At 54.4% G+C, this 16,568-nt stretch overlaps 1 protein-coding gene across 2 annotated transcripts in view; it reads left to right on the forward strand.

Moving 5' to 3' along the window:
• The first annotated feature begins 4,003 nt into the window (after positions 1-4,003).
• MGMT (O-6-methylguanine-DNA methyltransferase) overlaps positions 4,004-16,568 on the forward strand; it is a 188,999-nt gene continuing 176,434 nt past the window's right edge. For both annotated transcript variants that reach the window (XM_036335695.1, XM_036335694.1), the window contains exon 1: positions 4,004-4,117. In XM_036335695.1, coding sequence (XP_036191588.1) covers positions 4,040-4,117 — 78 coding nt within the window. In that variant the 5' untranslated portion in view covers positions 4,004-4,039. The remainder of the gene's footprint in view (positions 4,118-16,568) is intronic.

The raw sequence follows: 16,568 nt of genomic DNA on the forward strand, positions 1-16,568 counted from the left end.
ACATTTCCCCAATCATTGGCATGCTCAAGCTCTGCAAATGAAAATCAAATTTGCAAGAAGCAACACATTCAGGGAAGTCAGATCCGCTATTCCCGTCTCAGACCCGAGCAAGACAAGTTTTTAATCAGCAGTCAACTCGGCAGTCTTTGGAGTTGGTTTAAACTAAGTCAGCAACTCTGATTCTTTTATTTGAAGAACAAATAGCAAGATAAAATCCCTAAGCCCTAGAAATACACCATCATCACTTGCCACCAAAAGATTTTAAATTCCTCAATTCAAAAATGCTAACAGAGTCTTTTTTTTCTGGCTCTCTTTCTCGCTCCCTCCCTTCATGCCTCCTGCTCTCCTCTCTCTCTCTCTCTCTCTCTCTCTCTCTCTCTCTCTCTCTCTCTCCTTTCTTCCTTTCCCCTACCTAATCCTATATTCGGAGGAATTGAGAATATTCTTGGAAAACATTGAACCTTGAGGATCAATAACTCCACACAAGTAAGTCCCAGTGCTACCATTTTGTAGCTGAGTAGCTGTGCACAAGTAATCTGACCTCTTTCCTCCTCAGTCTCCTCACTGTAAAATGGGTACAATGATGCTCATCTCACAAATCTGTGAGGTGTTGTTTTTTTTTTTTATGTTTTTCTTGATTTCAAAGAAGGAGGAAGAGGGAAAGAGAGATAAAAACATCTATGATGAGAAAGAATCATGGATCGATCGGCTGCCTCCTGCACGCCCCCTATTGAGGATCAAACCCACAACCCAGGCATGTGCCCTGACCCGGAATTTAACCCTGACCTCCTGGTTCATAGGTTGACGCTCAACCACTGAGCACACTGGCCAGGCAAAGCTGTGAGATTTTAAAAGGATAACACAAGTAAAGACAGGTAGCACAGTGCCCGGGTACACTTGTATTACTCAAGACTCGATTACAAAAACAACTCAAACTTGTTTATTCAAATAAAATAATTCACTGTCACACAGACATGAGAAGTGCAGGGATGGCCACCTTCAGATCAGGCTGGATCCAGGGGCTCAACAGTGCGGGCTGGGGCCTTCCTCTCTATCTCCATGGGAGCCCCTCCCGGCAAAGATGGCTATGATGGCCCTGGAGCCACATGGTCCCTGCTGGGCCAGCAGGGCTTCGTCTGCAGTGGCTGTTGGTGAGACAGATGGAGGGACCACTCCTAGGACCTAACCCTCTCATTCCTGACTCCCCAGATTACCTAGCAGACAATGGGACGCTGGGATAGACGGCCAGCGCCCTGTCGGCACCATAGCTCTGCTGCCACGTGTCTGGGGCTCTTCCCAGTTTTTCCTCCTCGTGTTATTTTAAATCAGTGCCCTGGGGCGAGATGGCCCAGTCCCCTCGGAAGGGATGCACTGCCTGCCCTTCCCAGATTGATATCTGGGGTCTGAGACAGAGCACCTGCATGGGGGGCTTCCCTGTCTTGGTTCTCATTTGTCGTCTCCCAGGCAGAGCAGACGGGGACAGAGCGCAGTCTCAGCATCCAAATCCCCACGTCTCTTGCATTAATTTCCAAGTCACAGTGAGCCAGGTGCTTCTGCTCACCCTGCAGGCGGGGGCGGTGGAGACCCCCTCCTCCGGGCGCCCGGGCGCACTTCACACCACTTACAAGACTCTGCCCAAACCGCAGGCAGCGTGTTACCAGCAGAGCCCTTCCCGAAAATGGATCAAAAACACTTGGTAATGAGTGTAGGAGCCTCTTTCCGAAAGGCCAACATCCAAGGAAACCCCCCACCCGAGCCATCCACAGCCAGACAGCCCAAGGCAGGCCGGGGGCTCCCCCAAAGCACAAGGCCTCCTCTGAGCCCGTGGACCCACACACACACCGGAAGCTGCACTTATCCGCTCATTGACCTGTGTTATATACACTGTCCGGTAGTCAGTTCTCTAACGTCGCCACATTTTGGAAAGACGAGCCAGGTCAGATCCGCGGTGGTCTCTCTCCAATGGTGACGGGGCCGGGGACCCACATACCACAGTCAACACTGGCCCTTACCTGGTGCGGGCCTTTCCCGTGATAGAAGCCCATGCGGTACATTTTCTTTTTCAGGCCTTTCCTGCATCGCCCCCCTCAACCCAAGCAAATATCCTGGCTGCTCCACGGGTGAGCTTCGTGTGGCCATGCATGCTCTTGGCTCCTTGGAGATGCTGCCCGGGCTGCACACCCACAAAGATGGCACTAGCAATGCTGAGCATAGCGCACAGAGACACCTGGCACCCGCTCCTGGTCCTGAGGGGCCCACTTCCCTGCTCCAGATCCCCCCAGAGGCCCTCACCTGTCCGAACCCGCTGGGGCTGCACCAGCCAGGGCTGGCTCTTGGCTCCAGCCTTTATAGGAACCGGGGGCTGAGAAAATCAATTGTGTTAATCGGGGAGCCTCCACTGGAGATGCTATCCAAAAACTGTATGTAAAACACCGACAGTGGCAAGCTCCCCGACATGTTTCTTTTGTTACGCGGCCCTGGCACGTTTGTCCAGAGTTCGGGGGCTTTCAAACCACACAAGGTTTTATGTGATCGTTACAAAATCCCCTCTTTTCCCCGAGGCAGGGTAGTGGGGATTAAGTTTGACTGCTGAAGACAGCTTTGTTGTAAATGGTCTCATGTCACAAAAGTAGCTGGGAAGGAGGCTTATTACACACATTTCTTGGGCTGCAGATCATTGGAAGCAAAAACACGTCGTGTTCATCTGTTTAACGTGAAAGGTAACTATTTGGATGTTTAAAGAGGAGATGCAAATTACTGTTGTTCCCGCGGCCTAGAGGCGGGCTGGTCTTGAGGACCCGCTGGGAGGCCCGTGAAGAAGACAAGGGAAGTGAGGACACGAGGCTGGGGCTGTCCACCGCTTCTGCGAAAGTCCTTCCTGGGAACCAGTGTCTGGAGGACAGGATGGGATTTGTTAATACATGACGGGAACCCCCAGAGGCCCCTGGCCCATCTGGTGCCAGGCTGTCACCCGGCAGGTCGAGAAGGCAGGTGCCTGCACAGTACCAGGCTGACGGGCCCAGCCCAGCCTCCTCACCTGTGCCCCTGGCACACCTGGCGGGCTCCTTGGGGTGGCACTATGCTTGTGTTGCTTTAACAAGAGGAAGCACCTGTGGGGGAGTGTGTGGTGGGATGGAACCGGGGACAAGGCATGGGGGAGCTTTGAGAAAACGACTTGAACTTTTGGAAATTATCACCGAGGAGGGAAGAATGTGCCAGGAAGTGCCGGAAGTGTGGGTTTCAGTTCTGCTCACTGTGGAGACACCACAGCTCAGTCTCAGGCTTTAGCAGGTCTAGTCCTGGGGCCAGGGTGGGGCTCTGAGACCTCACCTTGGCTGCTGAGCCTGGAACCCCTTGTGAGGGCATCTGCAGGGTCCTTCCATCTCCCCACCGAGGGCAACTGGGTCCCCGCAGCAGGGCCAGGCCCAGGCGCCTCACCTGGATGCCACCCTCTCCTCTCCCTTCCTCACGCACCCCCGGACATCACATCATCCACCTCGCTAGCCGCTGGATCACCAAACTGCCTTCTGTCCTGCCCCTGCATCAGAGGCGAACACCAGCTAGCCTCTCTTTATTAATAGCTCAGGGGTTCATGTTAAAGTACTATCCAGATGAAAAGAAAAGTACTGTTCAAGCATTAACTGTGAACTGCCCCACAACACGCTCCTCAGGACACCTACAGGCATGCTGACTCGATTTTGTTGTTATTTTCCTCTGTGAGGCTGCTCAAAGCTGGGTCAGCCCGGGCGCCGCACTGCGCATGCTCCGAGCCCCCCCCTCCCCGACTCTCAGGGCGGGGAGGCGGTGCCCGCGCTCGGCCCCGCCCCTGCCTGCGCCTCGGGTTCCTCCGTCCAGGCCCCGCCCCGCCCTGAGTCCCGCCCCCGAGCGCGTTCCGGCCCCGCCCCCGCGAGCCCGCGTCTCACTTCCCGCGAGCCTAGGCCCCGCCCCCCTGAGCCCCGCCCCCGAGAACGGCCCGGCCCCGCCCCCGAGCGCCTGCGTCCCCTTCCCGCGACTGCAGGCCCCGCCCCCGCGCCCGGACATGCCCAGGCAGCCCTGGCTCCCAGACCACCTTGCTCCCCTGCGCTCCCAGCTGCTCAGGTCGGCGCCTTGGGCTTGGGTGAGTGTCCGGCTGCCTCCCTCCTGCCCACGTTCAGGGCTCGCCCAGAGGAGGGCGGGCGTCTGCAGCCCGTGGGGTGGCTCAGCCCCGAGCAGCCTGCGGGCTCCCTCATCTCACTGGCCCGGGGGAGCCCGCCCTGCCCCCACCCACACGCATGGGCCCAGGTAGGCCCAGGTGTGCTCAGGGGTGCACACGTGTGCCCTGTTTGCCCTGGTGTCCAGGACCAGGTCTCACTGCAGTGACCGCGGCTTGATGTGGGCACCTGGTCGTTCCTGCCCGACCTCCAGCTGGCAACACCTTCACGCCAGCACTGCCCACCCAGCTGCCCTGCCCTGCTCACCAGCGCCAGGGGGCCCGCCGCTCCCCTTTAGCTCCCAGGAAGCTTCCAGAAGCCCCTCCTCGGGCCTCTCCTTGTGCAGACTTCCAGTCCTGTCTTGTGTGAGGCAGGTGGAGAGGAGGACCAGGTGGGGTCCCCGTTAGCTGCTGGGTTTGTATACATCACACCCGTAGCCTCCATGGGCACCTGGAGTGGCAGGTGGCCTGAGAGCCATCGGCACCGGCCCATCATTCCCAAGTGTGGATAATGCAGGAGAGCAGCCCTACCCTCGCACCCCCCATGCCGGGCTCCTAACTGTCTGGATCTCGGGGTGGGGGACTGGGGGTGGGGGGTTTCTCTCGAGGCCTCGGCCCAGGAGCCGGCTTTCTGCCCTGGTAGGGAGCACAGTTTGTGTGGGCGAGCACAGCTTTTGCCTGGTTGGGTGGACCATTACCCGAGAGGGGCCACAGCTGGTGGAGGTAGAAGGCGAAGCTGTTGAAGGAAAAGAGCGAAGAACTGGCCTGGTTATTCACGTGGAACCCGTGGCATCTCTGAGCAAGGCTTCCCCTCCCCATCCCCAGACAAGATGGGAGATGGTTTGGTGTCCTCCCAAGTCCGCCATGGACTAGACCAGGGGTGGGAACCTTTTCTCTGCCAAGGGCCTTGGGATATTTATAGCATCATCCACGGGCCATACAGAATGATCAACTTAAAAACTAGCCTGCTCCGTTTGGTCGAACATTTAATTAACACCCCTAATGCCTGGCCGGGCGGGACGCTCCCCACCCCTGGATTAAACGCTCAGGGAGGTGAGAAATACAAAGCTGCCGATGGCCCAGTGGCGTGTGGGGGTGGGCGGTCCGGGGTAACTCACATGGCATTGCCCGTGCGGCAGTTCACACCAGGCTCACACTTGCTAAGGCCCGCGGTCTGCAAGCAGCAGAGGGCTGGCCTGCCCTGCCCTGCCGGCCTTGCTTCCTGGCTCTGCTCTTGGTTAGGACTGAGCAGTAGGGCTATGCCTGTGAACATAATTAAAGCATAGTGATTAATCACAAAAACAATACGTAATTATATATGTGTTTTCTGATGGTCTTAGGCGACCCCTGTGAAAGGGTCATTCTACCCCTAAGGGGTCGCGACCCCCAGGTTGAGAACCGCTGCCTTAGACACTGCATTAAAAGGCTTTGCCTGCAGAGCCCAGCAGACCCAGGTAGCGCCTCGCTGCTCCTGTTCCGCTGCTGGGATCCTCAGACCTTCCTTGTTCTCTCTGTTTTGGGTCCAACTGGCCTCACTGGACCTGGTCTTCCACTTGGGCCCCTGTCCCAGGTTCCCCGCACGCCTGTCCGTCCTGCAGACGGAAGGAGGGAGGCCAGGCCTGCGGAAGAACCGGCCTTGTGGACGTTCCCGCCGTTTCTCCTCCTGCCTTCTCAGGAACCCAGCACAGTGTACTGTTCTCAGTATTTCTTAATAACATACACTTACCAAACTACGTTTCATTTCTCTTGCCGTACAGAGGATATTTAGAAGCCAGTGATTCAAACCACCCAGATTGTCCTGTTGCAACTTCCTTTTGGGGGCACCGATGCCCTTTTCCCGTTGCGGGTCTTTTCTCCTTCGTAGAAAAGGAAAGGAAGCAGAAGCACACTTTCTGAACTCTTTCCTGTGGTCGTCTGCTCCCACCTGTCAGGTCAACTCTTTCCTGTGGTCGTCTGCTCCCACCTGTCAGGTCATCTTCCTGTGGTCGTCTGCTCCCACCTGTCAGGTCACTCTGACCCCGCCTGACGCCCTTGCCTGGCGTAGACTTCCTCCTCTAAGTGCACGAACCCTGAGGTTCTCGACTTCCTGTGAGTGTCTCTGCTCACTGCAGGTGGGCACACTGGGTTCTGGGCTCTGGGAGGCCTTGAGCTCCGTGGGCCTCTGTCACAGTCCCCCCGCCTCTGTTTACGGGGATGGGAGCTTCTGACTCAGCTACTTTCTGAAAGAGATGGGGTGTTATAGAATATGATTTAAAGACAACCTGAAAGATGGTACAGTCAGACACATAAACGACAGTATTACCACTGAGTGGGAGTGGACCGTGTGCCGGTGTTTTCATGTATACGCACGATAAACGAGCCACCCCATGCCCCATTCTTGGTGTGAAGTGAGTGTGTGTGGTTCATCTGCAAGGGGTGCATTCAGGAGGCCGGTTCCCTTGGTTGATCGTTGTCCTCATTCTGCTAGTTCTGGAGGCCTGTCTGGGCACAGGGAGACTCTGTTGTAGACAAATCCTGTGGGATGTATGTTCTGCGACGTTCGGGTAACTGCCCGGTATCTGTTGGTCAGTGGAGCGAAAGAGTCTAGGTTTCTTGACTTAGGAAAGGTGACAGTGGTAGAAGGCTTCTATAGGAGGGCCGTAGGGTTGGGGAACCGCGTAATGAATATATGGAATACAGTGAGTAACCGCTCCTTTATATGGCTGTTAAAGCGAACTGTCTAAGAAGAGGAATGAATCACTCTTGTGACCTTTTGTAACCTTTGAAGGGATCCGAGTGGTCTGGGCTGCTCTGGCTCACGTGTAAATCTGTCACAGGCAGTGTCTTGCCAAAGTGCACAGTCCCTGGAAGTGACTCCAGTCTGGGGCAGCCACCCTCCTGTCTGCTCCAGCTCAATAGTCTGGCCCCGGGGCCGCAGGCACAGCGGTCACGCCCTCGCCCATGGGTGCAATGCTGAAATTTGTGGGGTGTTTTTTGGTACCACAAGTTGCTTTCTTTTAGATTGGGGGCTTGCCAGAGGAGTGGGCGTCTCCAGGGAGGGTGGAGGCCTCCTGTCCCCTCCCGCCCACCTGGGATAAACTCCTGTGGCCTGTGATGCAGCTGCAGTAAAACCAGTTACACATCCGACAGACACACTTCCTGACGGTTGTCGCATTTGTTTTCGTGTGTGTAACTGTGTCACCGCGAAAGGAACTGTGAGAGAGCGCTCAGTGCCTACTGTGTTCACTTTACTCCTTGGAAAATTTTCTTGTTAGAATAATTTCCTGCCCGTGTCACTTGTGAAGTCAGCGGAGTATCCAACCCCGACGCTATGGCCCATTCCCAGAAGTCCAGGGCCAGCCGGAATGTGCAGTCCACCAATGGCAGCGCTCGGAAAAGCAGGCTCTTGTTAAATCTATTTGTTTTTATGATAGACATCGATCTGCCCGTCGCAATAATGCATTTATGGGCATTTTTCTGCAAGCACAGCGCTGGTGGCAGTTTTTACTGACAAATTGAGTCGTATGGATAGTAGTTTAAGCAACTCTTGCCTTATGGACAGATTGGGCAATTCCGGCACCGCCTGCTCAGAGGTATGGAGATGGGGGAAGAGAGGGAGCTGAGTCTCAGGCAACAAAGGGGATTGGACATTTCAATGTGGAAATGCAATAAATACGTGGTAGGTATTTGTCATTTCTTTGAAAACTTTTAGCTACAGCTGACTCCCCAGTCAAAAGGACTGAACGTAGGGACCACTTTCAGATGTTGCCTATCTCTGGTGTCATTCGTGAGAGCCACCCGTGGAACGGGGGACCTGTCGCTCTCCTCTGAGTGGTGTGGCCATGAGCATAGGGGAGCGGCGTCCGCGCCCTGCTGGCATCAGAATTGCCAGGGCGCTGCTGGAAAACATAGGTTATTGGCAGACCTGCCGGATCAGGAGCTGGGGCCCTGAATCTCTGCCAGCTCCCCAGGAGGGTCTAGCAAGCCCTAACGTTGGCGCACCTGCAGGGAGCCTGGCGTGGCCCGGAAGGAGTGCTCTTCACCGGACAGGCCCTGAGCTCCCCTCCCAGAGGGATCCATTCGCAGGCGGCGTTCTCGGGTGCCTGTGCCTGTGGACCTAGGTGCGTGGTTTTGTAACTCCTCAGGGACGTGTGAATCTCTTCAAATTGCAAGCCGAACATGTTATCACAGCGTTACGGTTTCTGGGCTTGTGGTTCTGACAGAAGATGCAGATGTTACCAAAACTTGGGCGTGAGGTTGGCAAACGCAGGTTAGGCCTGGACAGCCACATCGGATCTCACCCCCATCTTTCCTTTTCCCTCTCGCTCTGGGTAGACATATTTGCATGGTCTGAGGTGAGGGTTAACGTTCAGCTACACACCTGAATGCACTTTTGTGGGACTGAGTTGAGTTTTTAGTGTATGAAGGCCAGAGGTGTGAGGGGAGGTGCTGTTTCCTAGTTGGGTGACTTTGGGCAACTGTTAAACCCCCAGCTGCGTCATCTGTTGGATGGAGGTGATCATACTTACGTATTCTGTCTACCTGGACAAGTATAAGCACATGGAATAAGAAATGAATAGTTTCTGATGTATGAATTACTGTCTGGAGAGAAATCTTAATTTGGAACCACAGTCCTGTAAAAAGGATGAAATTGTAATTGGAAAAAGGTGAGGAACCAATCAGAATCCTTGTTTCCCTCCAGTTCAGTCAGCATCCTTGTTTCCCTCTGGTCCAATCAGCATCCTTGTCTCCCTCTGGTCCAATCAGAATCCTTGTTTCCCTCCAGTTCAGTCAGCATCTTTGTCTCCCTCTGGTCCAATCAGCATCCTTGTTTCCCTCTGGTCCAATCAGCATCCTTGTCTCCCTCTGGTCCAATCAGCATCCTTGTCTCCCTCCAGTTCAGTCAGCATCTTTGTCTCCCTCTGGTCCAATCAACATCCTTGTTTCCCTCCAGGCCCATCGGCATCATTTTACAGATTTACACATAACCCACAACCTCATTTGGGACAGATAACACGGGGTTAAGAGTGCAGGCTCTGGGAACAGAGCTTAAGTTTGGACCTGCTTCCACTAGTTACTGTCTGTGACCTTGAGTAAAGTCACTTAATCTTTCCAGGCCTTGGTTTCTCCAAAAATAAGACAGATGACACCACCATTTATAAGCTGCCGTGGACTACCGGGAGGGAGCACATCTGGTGATCAGACCAGACTCGGCATAGGGCGAGTCCTGAATAATCCTCAGTGACGCTGTTAGTTCAGAGTCACAAAACTGTTTGGTGGAGGCAGGAGGAGTAGAGATAGGGTCCCAGCTACTGCTCCCACCTCCCGCGTGTCTGATTCCAGGGGCTCACGGACCTTGGTCTGGTCCGGAGGAGGACGTAGCTCAGTGCTAACTCGCTGGGTTTCTGAAATAGCCTTTGTGTCTAAGGAAGTGGTTTCTCTGCGGTGTCTGTTCTGTACAATGGACATTACTGAGAGCTGCCAAAGTGCTTTCCGCTCAGGTGGCACTGTTCCGAGTGCTCAGGTATGCCAGGCCGCTGACAAGCTTACGGGGCCTGGGCTTAGAACCGGCAAGCGGGCTTCGTGCGCGTTTCCCAGTGGGCACTGCCAGTTGCTGACAGCCCCCAGCCCCTGCCTCTGGAAGGCTTGACGTTAACCGTCTGTTAAATTGAAAGAACTTCCCAAAGGACCACACACAAAATCTGACACTGGCAGTGGCCACGAACCAGCAGTGACACCGCGTGCTGACAGCATTTCCCCATGTGTGACTGCTCACACCACCGTGTGGGGGTTGCGTGGTCCATCAAGTAGGCTTTGTCAAGACCAGAACCTCTACGATAGTTGTGTGTGTGTGTGTGTGTGTGTGTGTGTGTCAATGGGTCTTATGTGGGGGTATCTCTTTACCTTCATATAATGGTTGGGCCTGGTAGAGTTACTCAAGCTCCAGAAGATTCTGGCCGGTGTGATAATGATATTGCTCATAGTAACACTGAAGGCTTCCTATGCTGGGGGCTTTCACAGACCGACTTACCACATCCTCACCCTCCACCCCCCAGCGACATAGGCACCGTTAGCATCTCGGTTCAGCCTGGGAGGAGACTGGCCCTGGGAGCGTGAGTGACCTGCGTGGCCCACGGGGACAGGAGGAGGGCTCTGACCCAGCCAGGTGGATTTGTAGCCTCGTGCAGGCTTTTAACCACCCATCATGCCAGGCTGCCTCTGTCACGGTGACACGGGAAGCTGCTGGAGGTCCTTCTGGGGCAAGATGTGGCAAAGATAAACGCATAGCTGTGTCCGGTACATTTTCTAACACCAGTGTGACCAGGCATCATCCCTGGCATCTTGGGGAGAGCAGTGCCCCCACGGGGGCCCTGCTTGAGGGTGCTGAGGACGGGCCACTCCAGTGGAGGGCTGGGCGCAGTGAGGCCGTGGTGGTGTGAGGCCTCGGTGGCGCGAGACCGGACCTGTGGCCTTGCCCTTCATGGAAAGTGTTCATGTACACCCCTCCTTGTTTGAGGGGGGCGCGGCTCGGTGAGGGTGGGTGCCAGAGGAAGGAGGTGGAGCATCCTGAGTGCCAGCCGAATGGGTGTGGGTGGTCATGGTCTGGTGTTGGCCCCAGTCCCCACTGACCTGGACTGGGGTCAAGGAAAAGGCACGTGGAGGCCGCCGGCTTTGCAGACCTTTGTACACTCCAGCGGTGGTCAAAGCCAGACTCGGCAAAGGCCCTGAGAAGCGAGCTTCCAAGTCCTGGTGACCTGACCCTGTCGCCTAGCTCAAGGGCATGCGGGTGTGGGACGACGGAATTGGAGGAGGATGCGGAGGTGTCCGTAGCTCGACACCTAATCGAGGTGTCCTCAGTGTTTGCAGCTGCTCTTATGAGTGAGGCGTCCGCACTCCAGCGGGACTTCCTAGAAGGCTGGGCGAAGAAAAGAAATGATGTATTTCCCAAAGTTACTGAGTTTAGCCAGCGATCCCAGGGAAAGCCCAGGTGTGCTATTCTTTATTGTGCAGAAGAATTTGTTCCTGTCAGCCTTGTCTTATCATCAGAGGGGCTGTCGAGGCAGATGGATGCGCTGAGCTCCAGGCGTGTTTGCTGATGGCCGCGTTCCCACACCATCGCCCACGTTCTTGTCCGCCATGGTGCCAGCAGTTTACCCGGACGTGGGCCTTTAGATGCTAAAATAGGGCCCGGGGGGCCGGGGTGCTTTGTTACTCAGACACTCGATTCCAGGGACCTCTGTGACACCTCACCGTCCCCCTACTGTTAGCTTGAATCCACAGGAGATGGAGTCATAATTCGTTGAGGGTTTTATTCCCTACAAAAGTATAGGCTTAAAGACTTCCTCTTAACTTTTAAAAAAATTTGTTTATTTCTGCCGCTGGTGTGATTAGAGCATCTCCCGGAGTCTTGTTTCATTTCCCTCTGGACTGAGGTCACCTTGCTGGGCTCGTGGCCGTCCCTGCTCAGCCTGTCACCCAGAGAGGCCCGCACAGCTCATGCCTCCCGTTTCCTCAGCGGCTTTTCTCCTCTGTGTGTTGAGGTTTCTTCTTTGGGCCCAACATGCGTTTACTCCTGTCCATTGAGTATCACAGCAACTAAAGCAGGATGGATTCCGGGAGGTTAAATAAATACTCTTTTCTGTTGCCCTAAAGAAGTGTTCTAGTAGTTTCCGCATTGAAGCGTGTGCCTCGCGATCCCGTGGAAACTCCCGATGACGCGTGGGGAACCCGGATCACAGCTGCGCGTTCCTGATCCGGGTTGGCTGCTGGGTGCTCGTTAGTACCTGCACTTGATTCTGTGTGACCCGGTGACAGGACACGGGCCCCCGGCGACAGGACACGGGCCCCCGGCTACCTTCTTCAGGGTCACCTTCTGGAAGCCACTGGGAAGGGGCACGTTCTCCGTGTTGGGCCAGGCCACTTCCGTTCACCTCTCAGACTTGGGGCTGCCCCCTGGGGTACAGAGCAACGTGCACGTGGCCTCTAGATTTAGACGGCGAGTCTTCACATCTCATACCCTCCACCGCCGGGAGGAAGCTGCCGGCTGCAGCCTCAGTGGCCCCGGTTGCTTCGGCCTCTCTTGTCCATGCAGCCGCTTCCCGCCTCTGCCCTGAGGGCACTGGACAAGCCTCCTGGGGACGCCAACCTGCTCCCGACCAAGCACACGGTGCATCACAGGGAGGCCCCGGACGCGGACACGGGGCACCCGGGACATGGGTGAGGGACAGTCAGCCGCTTCTCGCTCCCCCACCTTCCGCCGAAGGCCGGGTCTAGAACTGCCCCAGGGAAACCTCCTACCCGCCAGGTCCCAGATGGAATGAGCCTCAGAGACTCATCCTGACTCGCTTCAGCCCGTTCCCCACCTCCGTCCGGCACGTTCTCTAGAAGCCTGTGCATCGTGCTGTGCTCTGCGAGAGAGGGGGGAGGGGCCTTCTCGGAGCCCCTCACCTCCATGGGGAGCCCACACCAGCTCTCCGCCGGTGTCTCTCCCAGTCCTCCCGCTTCTCAGCTCCTCCAGCAGCCTCTTCAGTCCTAGAATGTCCCCTCCCCGGGGGCCCATCCCCCTCCCACCGAGTTTCCGCTCTACTTGTGCGCCTCCATCTCTCGCCGCAGGAAGCCCCGCTAGAAGCTCTCCAGGGCCTGGTGGGGGCTTGTACTGGATGGGGGGCCCAGCGAAGGCTGCCACACAACTTGCTGAGGACTCCGTGAGCAGCAAGCCGAGCCATTGGCCCCGGGGTTGCAGGAAAGGGAGGCAGCAGGCCCGGCAAGAGGCTCCTAGAGGGCCCCGGACGGCGGCCAGGCCGGGGGCTGTTCTGGAGCCAGCGGACGCGCTCGAGTGCACCCAGGCCTGATGGGAAAAGGCCAGGTGAGAGGAGAGCAGCGCAGGACTGAGCTCAGGCAGGGCTAGGGGCCAGCCTAGACGTTTGGGTTGGGTGTGTTCATGGGTTGGCTTTTTTCTCAAGGGCTGTCAGTTCACTCGCTATCCGCCTGGACCAAGGAGCGGCATGTGGTCATCTCACTGGACACCAGCTAGAGCCCTAAGGACCGTGCCGTTTGCTGCTTTTCATGCTAAGATGTCGGAGAACTTCTGGAGGTCTCCGTTGAGTTGGGGACCTAGACATTTCTCACGGCCAGCTGCTGGCCCGCATTTGGCCCCAACTGGCCTGCATTGCATCCGTGGCACTGGCGGGGGACATGTGGAAGTAGGAGGGTGCTGCATTTGCCTCTGCCCCAGGCTCCAGGTCAGTAGGCCTGCGGCACGCATCAGGTGTGTAGGGATTGCTAGGATTGTTGCAGACACGTAGCCTGTTACCTTTACCTAAGGATGTTGCCATTCCTGCCGCCCTCTGTGCCCACAGCGCCGGGGCCCTGGAACCTGCCTCGGGCCCACCTGTGGCAGGGAGGCTGGGCAGTGCAGGAGCAGCTCTCGGGTCCCCAGCGTGCCATTAATATTGAGAAGGTGGATTTGCATTCTCAGTCCCGTTTTACTTATTTATTTACCAGCACGGCTATGTTTGTTGTTTAATTCCATAGCGAGAGTCTCTAAGAATATGATTAACCTTGAGGGTCATCTCATAATGTAATTATTAATGATTGATTCTGTGTACCCTTGGAATCGATGAGAGGCACGCCGGTGTGGCGTGCGGTGGGGCTCGAGTCCACCCCTCTCCTCCGTGTGATTCTGTGACAGCACCAGGACCAGTTTATTACCCAGAACAGGTTTGATGGCTCTGAAGTGTATGATTCGTTTGATATAATTATCATGATATGTGGTGTTTCCTTCTGTGACTGCTGCTAATATGGCCAGTGGTGCTAACGCCTCCTGCCACTAATGGCCAGGGCAGGGGGGTGTCGTAATTGATCTTCCTGGGAGTGCTGTAATGGGAAAACAACCCAGGCTGTTTGAAGTCTATTTTACAAGTGTGCATGGGGCCTTAGGGATGTTATATTGAAAAACCCAATTGTACAGTTACCATGGGAACCCAATTAGAATAGATTGCTAGATTTTTTTGTGTGTGTCTTTCATCTTGACCAAAAATCTAATGTATTTTAAATGTTTTCATATGGAATTGGATTCATACACTGACTTGTTCTTTGTTTTTTTCTCGTTTCCAACTCTAAGCAGAAATAGTGATAAATTCTCTGGTGGAGCTTTGTGGGGAAGTCTAGAGAGATTTAATCAGATTTTTGTGGAGAAGTTTGTACCAGTGGTGGAAGCGGCAGAAGTGGTGGGAAGCATTTAAAAGATGGGAAAATGGGTCTTTTCTTCTCACGGCCAACAGGGACCCTCATGTGCCTCCAGTGGTGCTCCGGAGGGGGTGATAGGTGTGGTACATCTCCCACCGCCATGCACACATCTGAGGAAATGAGAATGGGTGTCCATGGCCATGCGGACGGCTCTCACGGGTGTCCACGGGCGTGTAAGGGATGCAGATGGCCGTAAATGCCATGCTGGTCCCCAAATGCTTCCACGGGAGCGGTGTGACTTTTGTTGTATGGAAATGCCCACATCCCTTCAGTGGCACCACGTCTCGAGGTGCTGAGGAAATACACAGGCACATGCATTAGCCTACAAGGTCTTGGTTTACATATAAAGGTTTATCCACCCACGGTATGGTGGTGAGACCAACCCCTTTTTCAATCTCAGATGATGGCTTGAAGTTTTGAAAGTTTCTCTCAGCGAAAGACTCAGCCCCTGGTCGTCACGTGACATGTTCAGGCTATGTCAGTGTTCCTCCTGATGGAATTCCATCTCAGTGGTATTTACTGTGTTGACTTGGTATTCCCTGTTCTCCTGATGCAGTTTCTCCTTTTTCTTCTCCCTTCCTTCTTTTCTCTCTCTCTCTCTCTCTCTCTCTCTCTCTCTCTCTCTCTCTCTCTCTCTCTCCTTTTTTTCTTTTTAAAATCATGTTGTTTGATGCACACTAAAGCATATGAGTTATGGGTAAATTATAAAATACAATGATGATCAAGGCCCCCTGTCAACTTAGCATGGCCGTAAGACATTCCCATCAGCAGTCCCCTGGACTTCACCTGTGTGTGCCCTCCCCTGCCCCCTCCCTCAGCACCCTCCCCGCCCCCTCCCCACCCCACGGTTATCAGTGTGTGGGATTTTCTGTTTATCATTCTCTTGCTTTTCAGTGGTGTCTGGCTTGACCATCTACCTGCTCCTCACAGGATCTCCTTTAGCGGGGCTTGCTGGGAGCTCTAAAAGGATAGTATGCTGTCTGGTATCCTGAGACCGGGTTTCTTCCTCAGAATGAAGTTTCTGAATTTCGCCCGCGTTGCTGCATGGAGCTCATTGTACATCATAGCAGTCATCGTACGGCTGTACACCCCTGGTGTCTGCACTTCTCTGTTCTCCTGTCGCTGGCACTGGAATTGTCCCCGGCTTTGGCTGTCACCCCTGCATCTGTGGTCGCTCTGTACGCTGCTCCTGTGCACACTCGTCACAGTTTCTCCTGGGGGTATGCACACTCGGGGCACAGTCATTGCACTGTCGTGTTACAAGACAATACCGTTTAGTAAGAATGGGCGAAGCAGATGAGGCTCCTGGGGGCTGATGGGTATGCTTACCAAGACTTGGAATTACTTACCAGTGGCCAACCTTTGGGTAGATAGTGTCTCCTTATGGTCTTAACATGCAGTTCTCTGATTACCAGGGAGGTTGAGCACCTTTTCATGTTGCCATTCGTGATTCCTCATCTGCAAAATGCCTGTGCATAAGCCTATATTTCTCCTGGGTGGTCCATTTCTTGCTGCTTTATAGCAGTATTTATATATTCTGGATCCTATTCCTTGGTCAGTTATATAGGCTTCAGGGATGTCCCAGCTGGTGGCTTACTTTTTCTTTTCCTTTATAGTCTTAGATGGACAGGAGTTGTTAATTTTCATACAGTCGAACATAATTGAATTTATGATTCTTTTGCTTTATGGTTCTGTTTCTGTACTAATACTGCACTGTACTAATTACCATAGCTGTAGGCCACTTTTAACATGGGGGTAAGTCCTCACATTGTGGTCATAACAGATTTCAGAATCTGCTTGTCAAATTCTTGGGAAAGGCCTTTGTGTTTTGATTGGAGGCACTTGGATCTATAGATAGATGTGGAGAGAATGACATCTTTAAAATTTTTTTTTCATTTATTGATTTGAAAGGGAGGAGAGAGAGGGAGGGAGGGAGGGAGGGAAGGAGACTTGTTGTTGCACTTATTTATGCATTCACTAGAGGCCTGATGCATGAAATTTGTGCAAGAATAGGCCTTCCTTCCCCAGGCTGCCAGCACCGGCTTCCCTCTGGCACCGGGACCCAGGCTTCCTCCCAGCCCCAGCTTTTGTCCGGAAGGTTGTCCAGAAGGATGTTGGGTCTAATTAGCATATTACGCTTTTATTATTATAG

Source organism: Myotis myotis, unplaced genomic scaffold, assembly GCF_014108235.1.
Source record: "Myotis myotis isolate mMyoMyo1 unplaced genomic scaffold, mMyoMyo1.p scaffold_m19_p_15, whole genome shotgun sequence".
Taxonomy (NCBI): Eukaryota; Metazoa; Chordata; class Mammalia; order Chiroptera; family Vespertilionidae; genus Myotis; species Myotis myotis.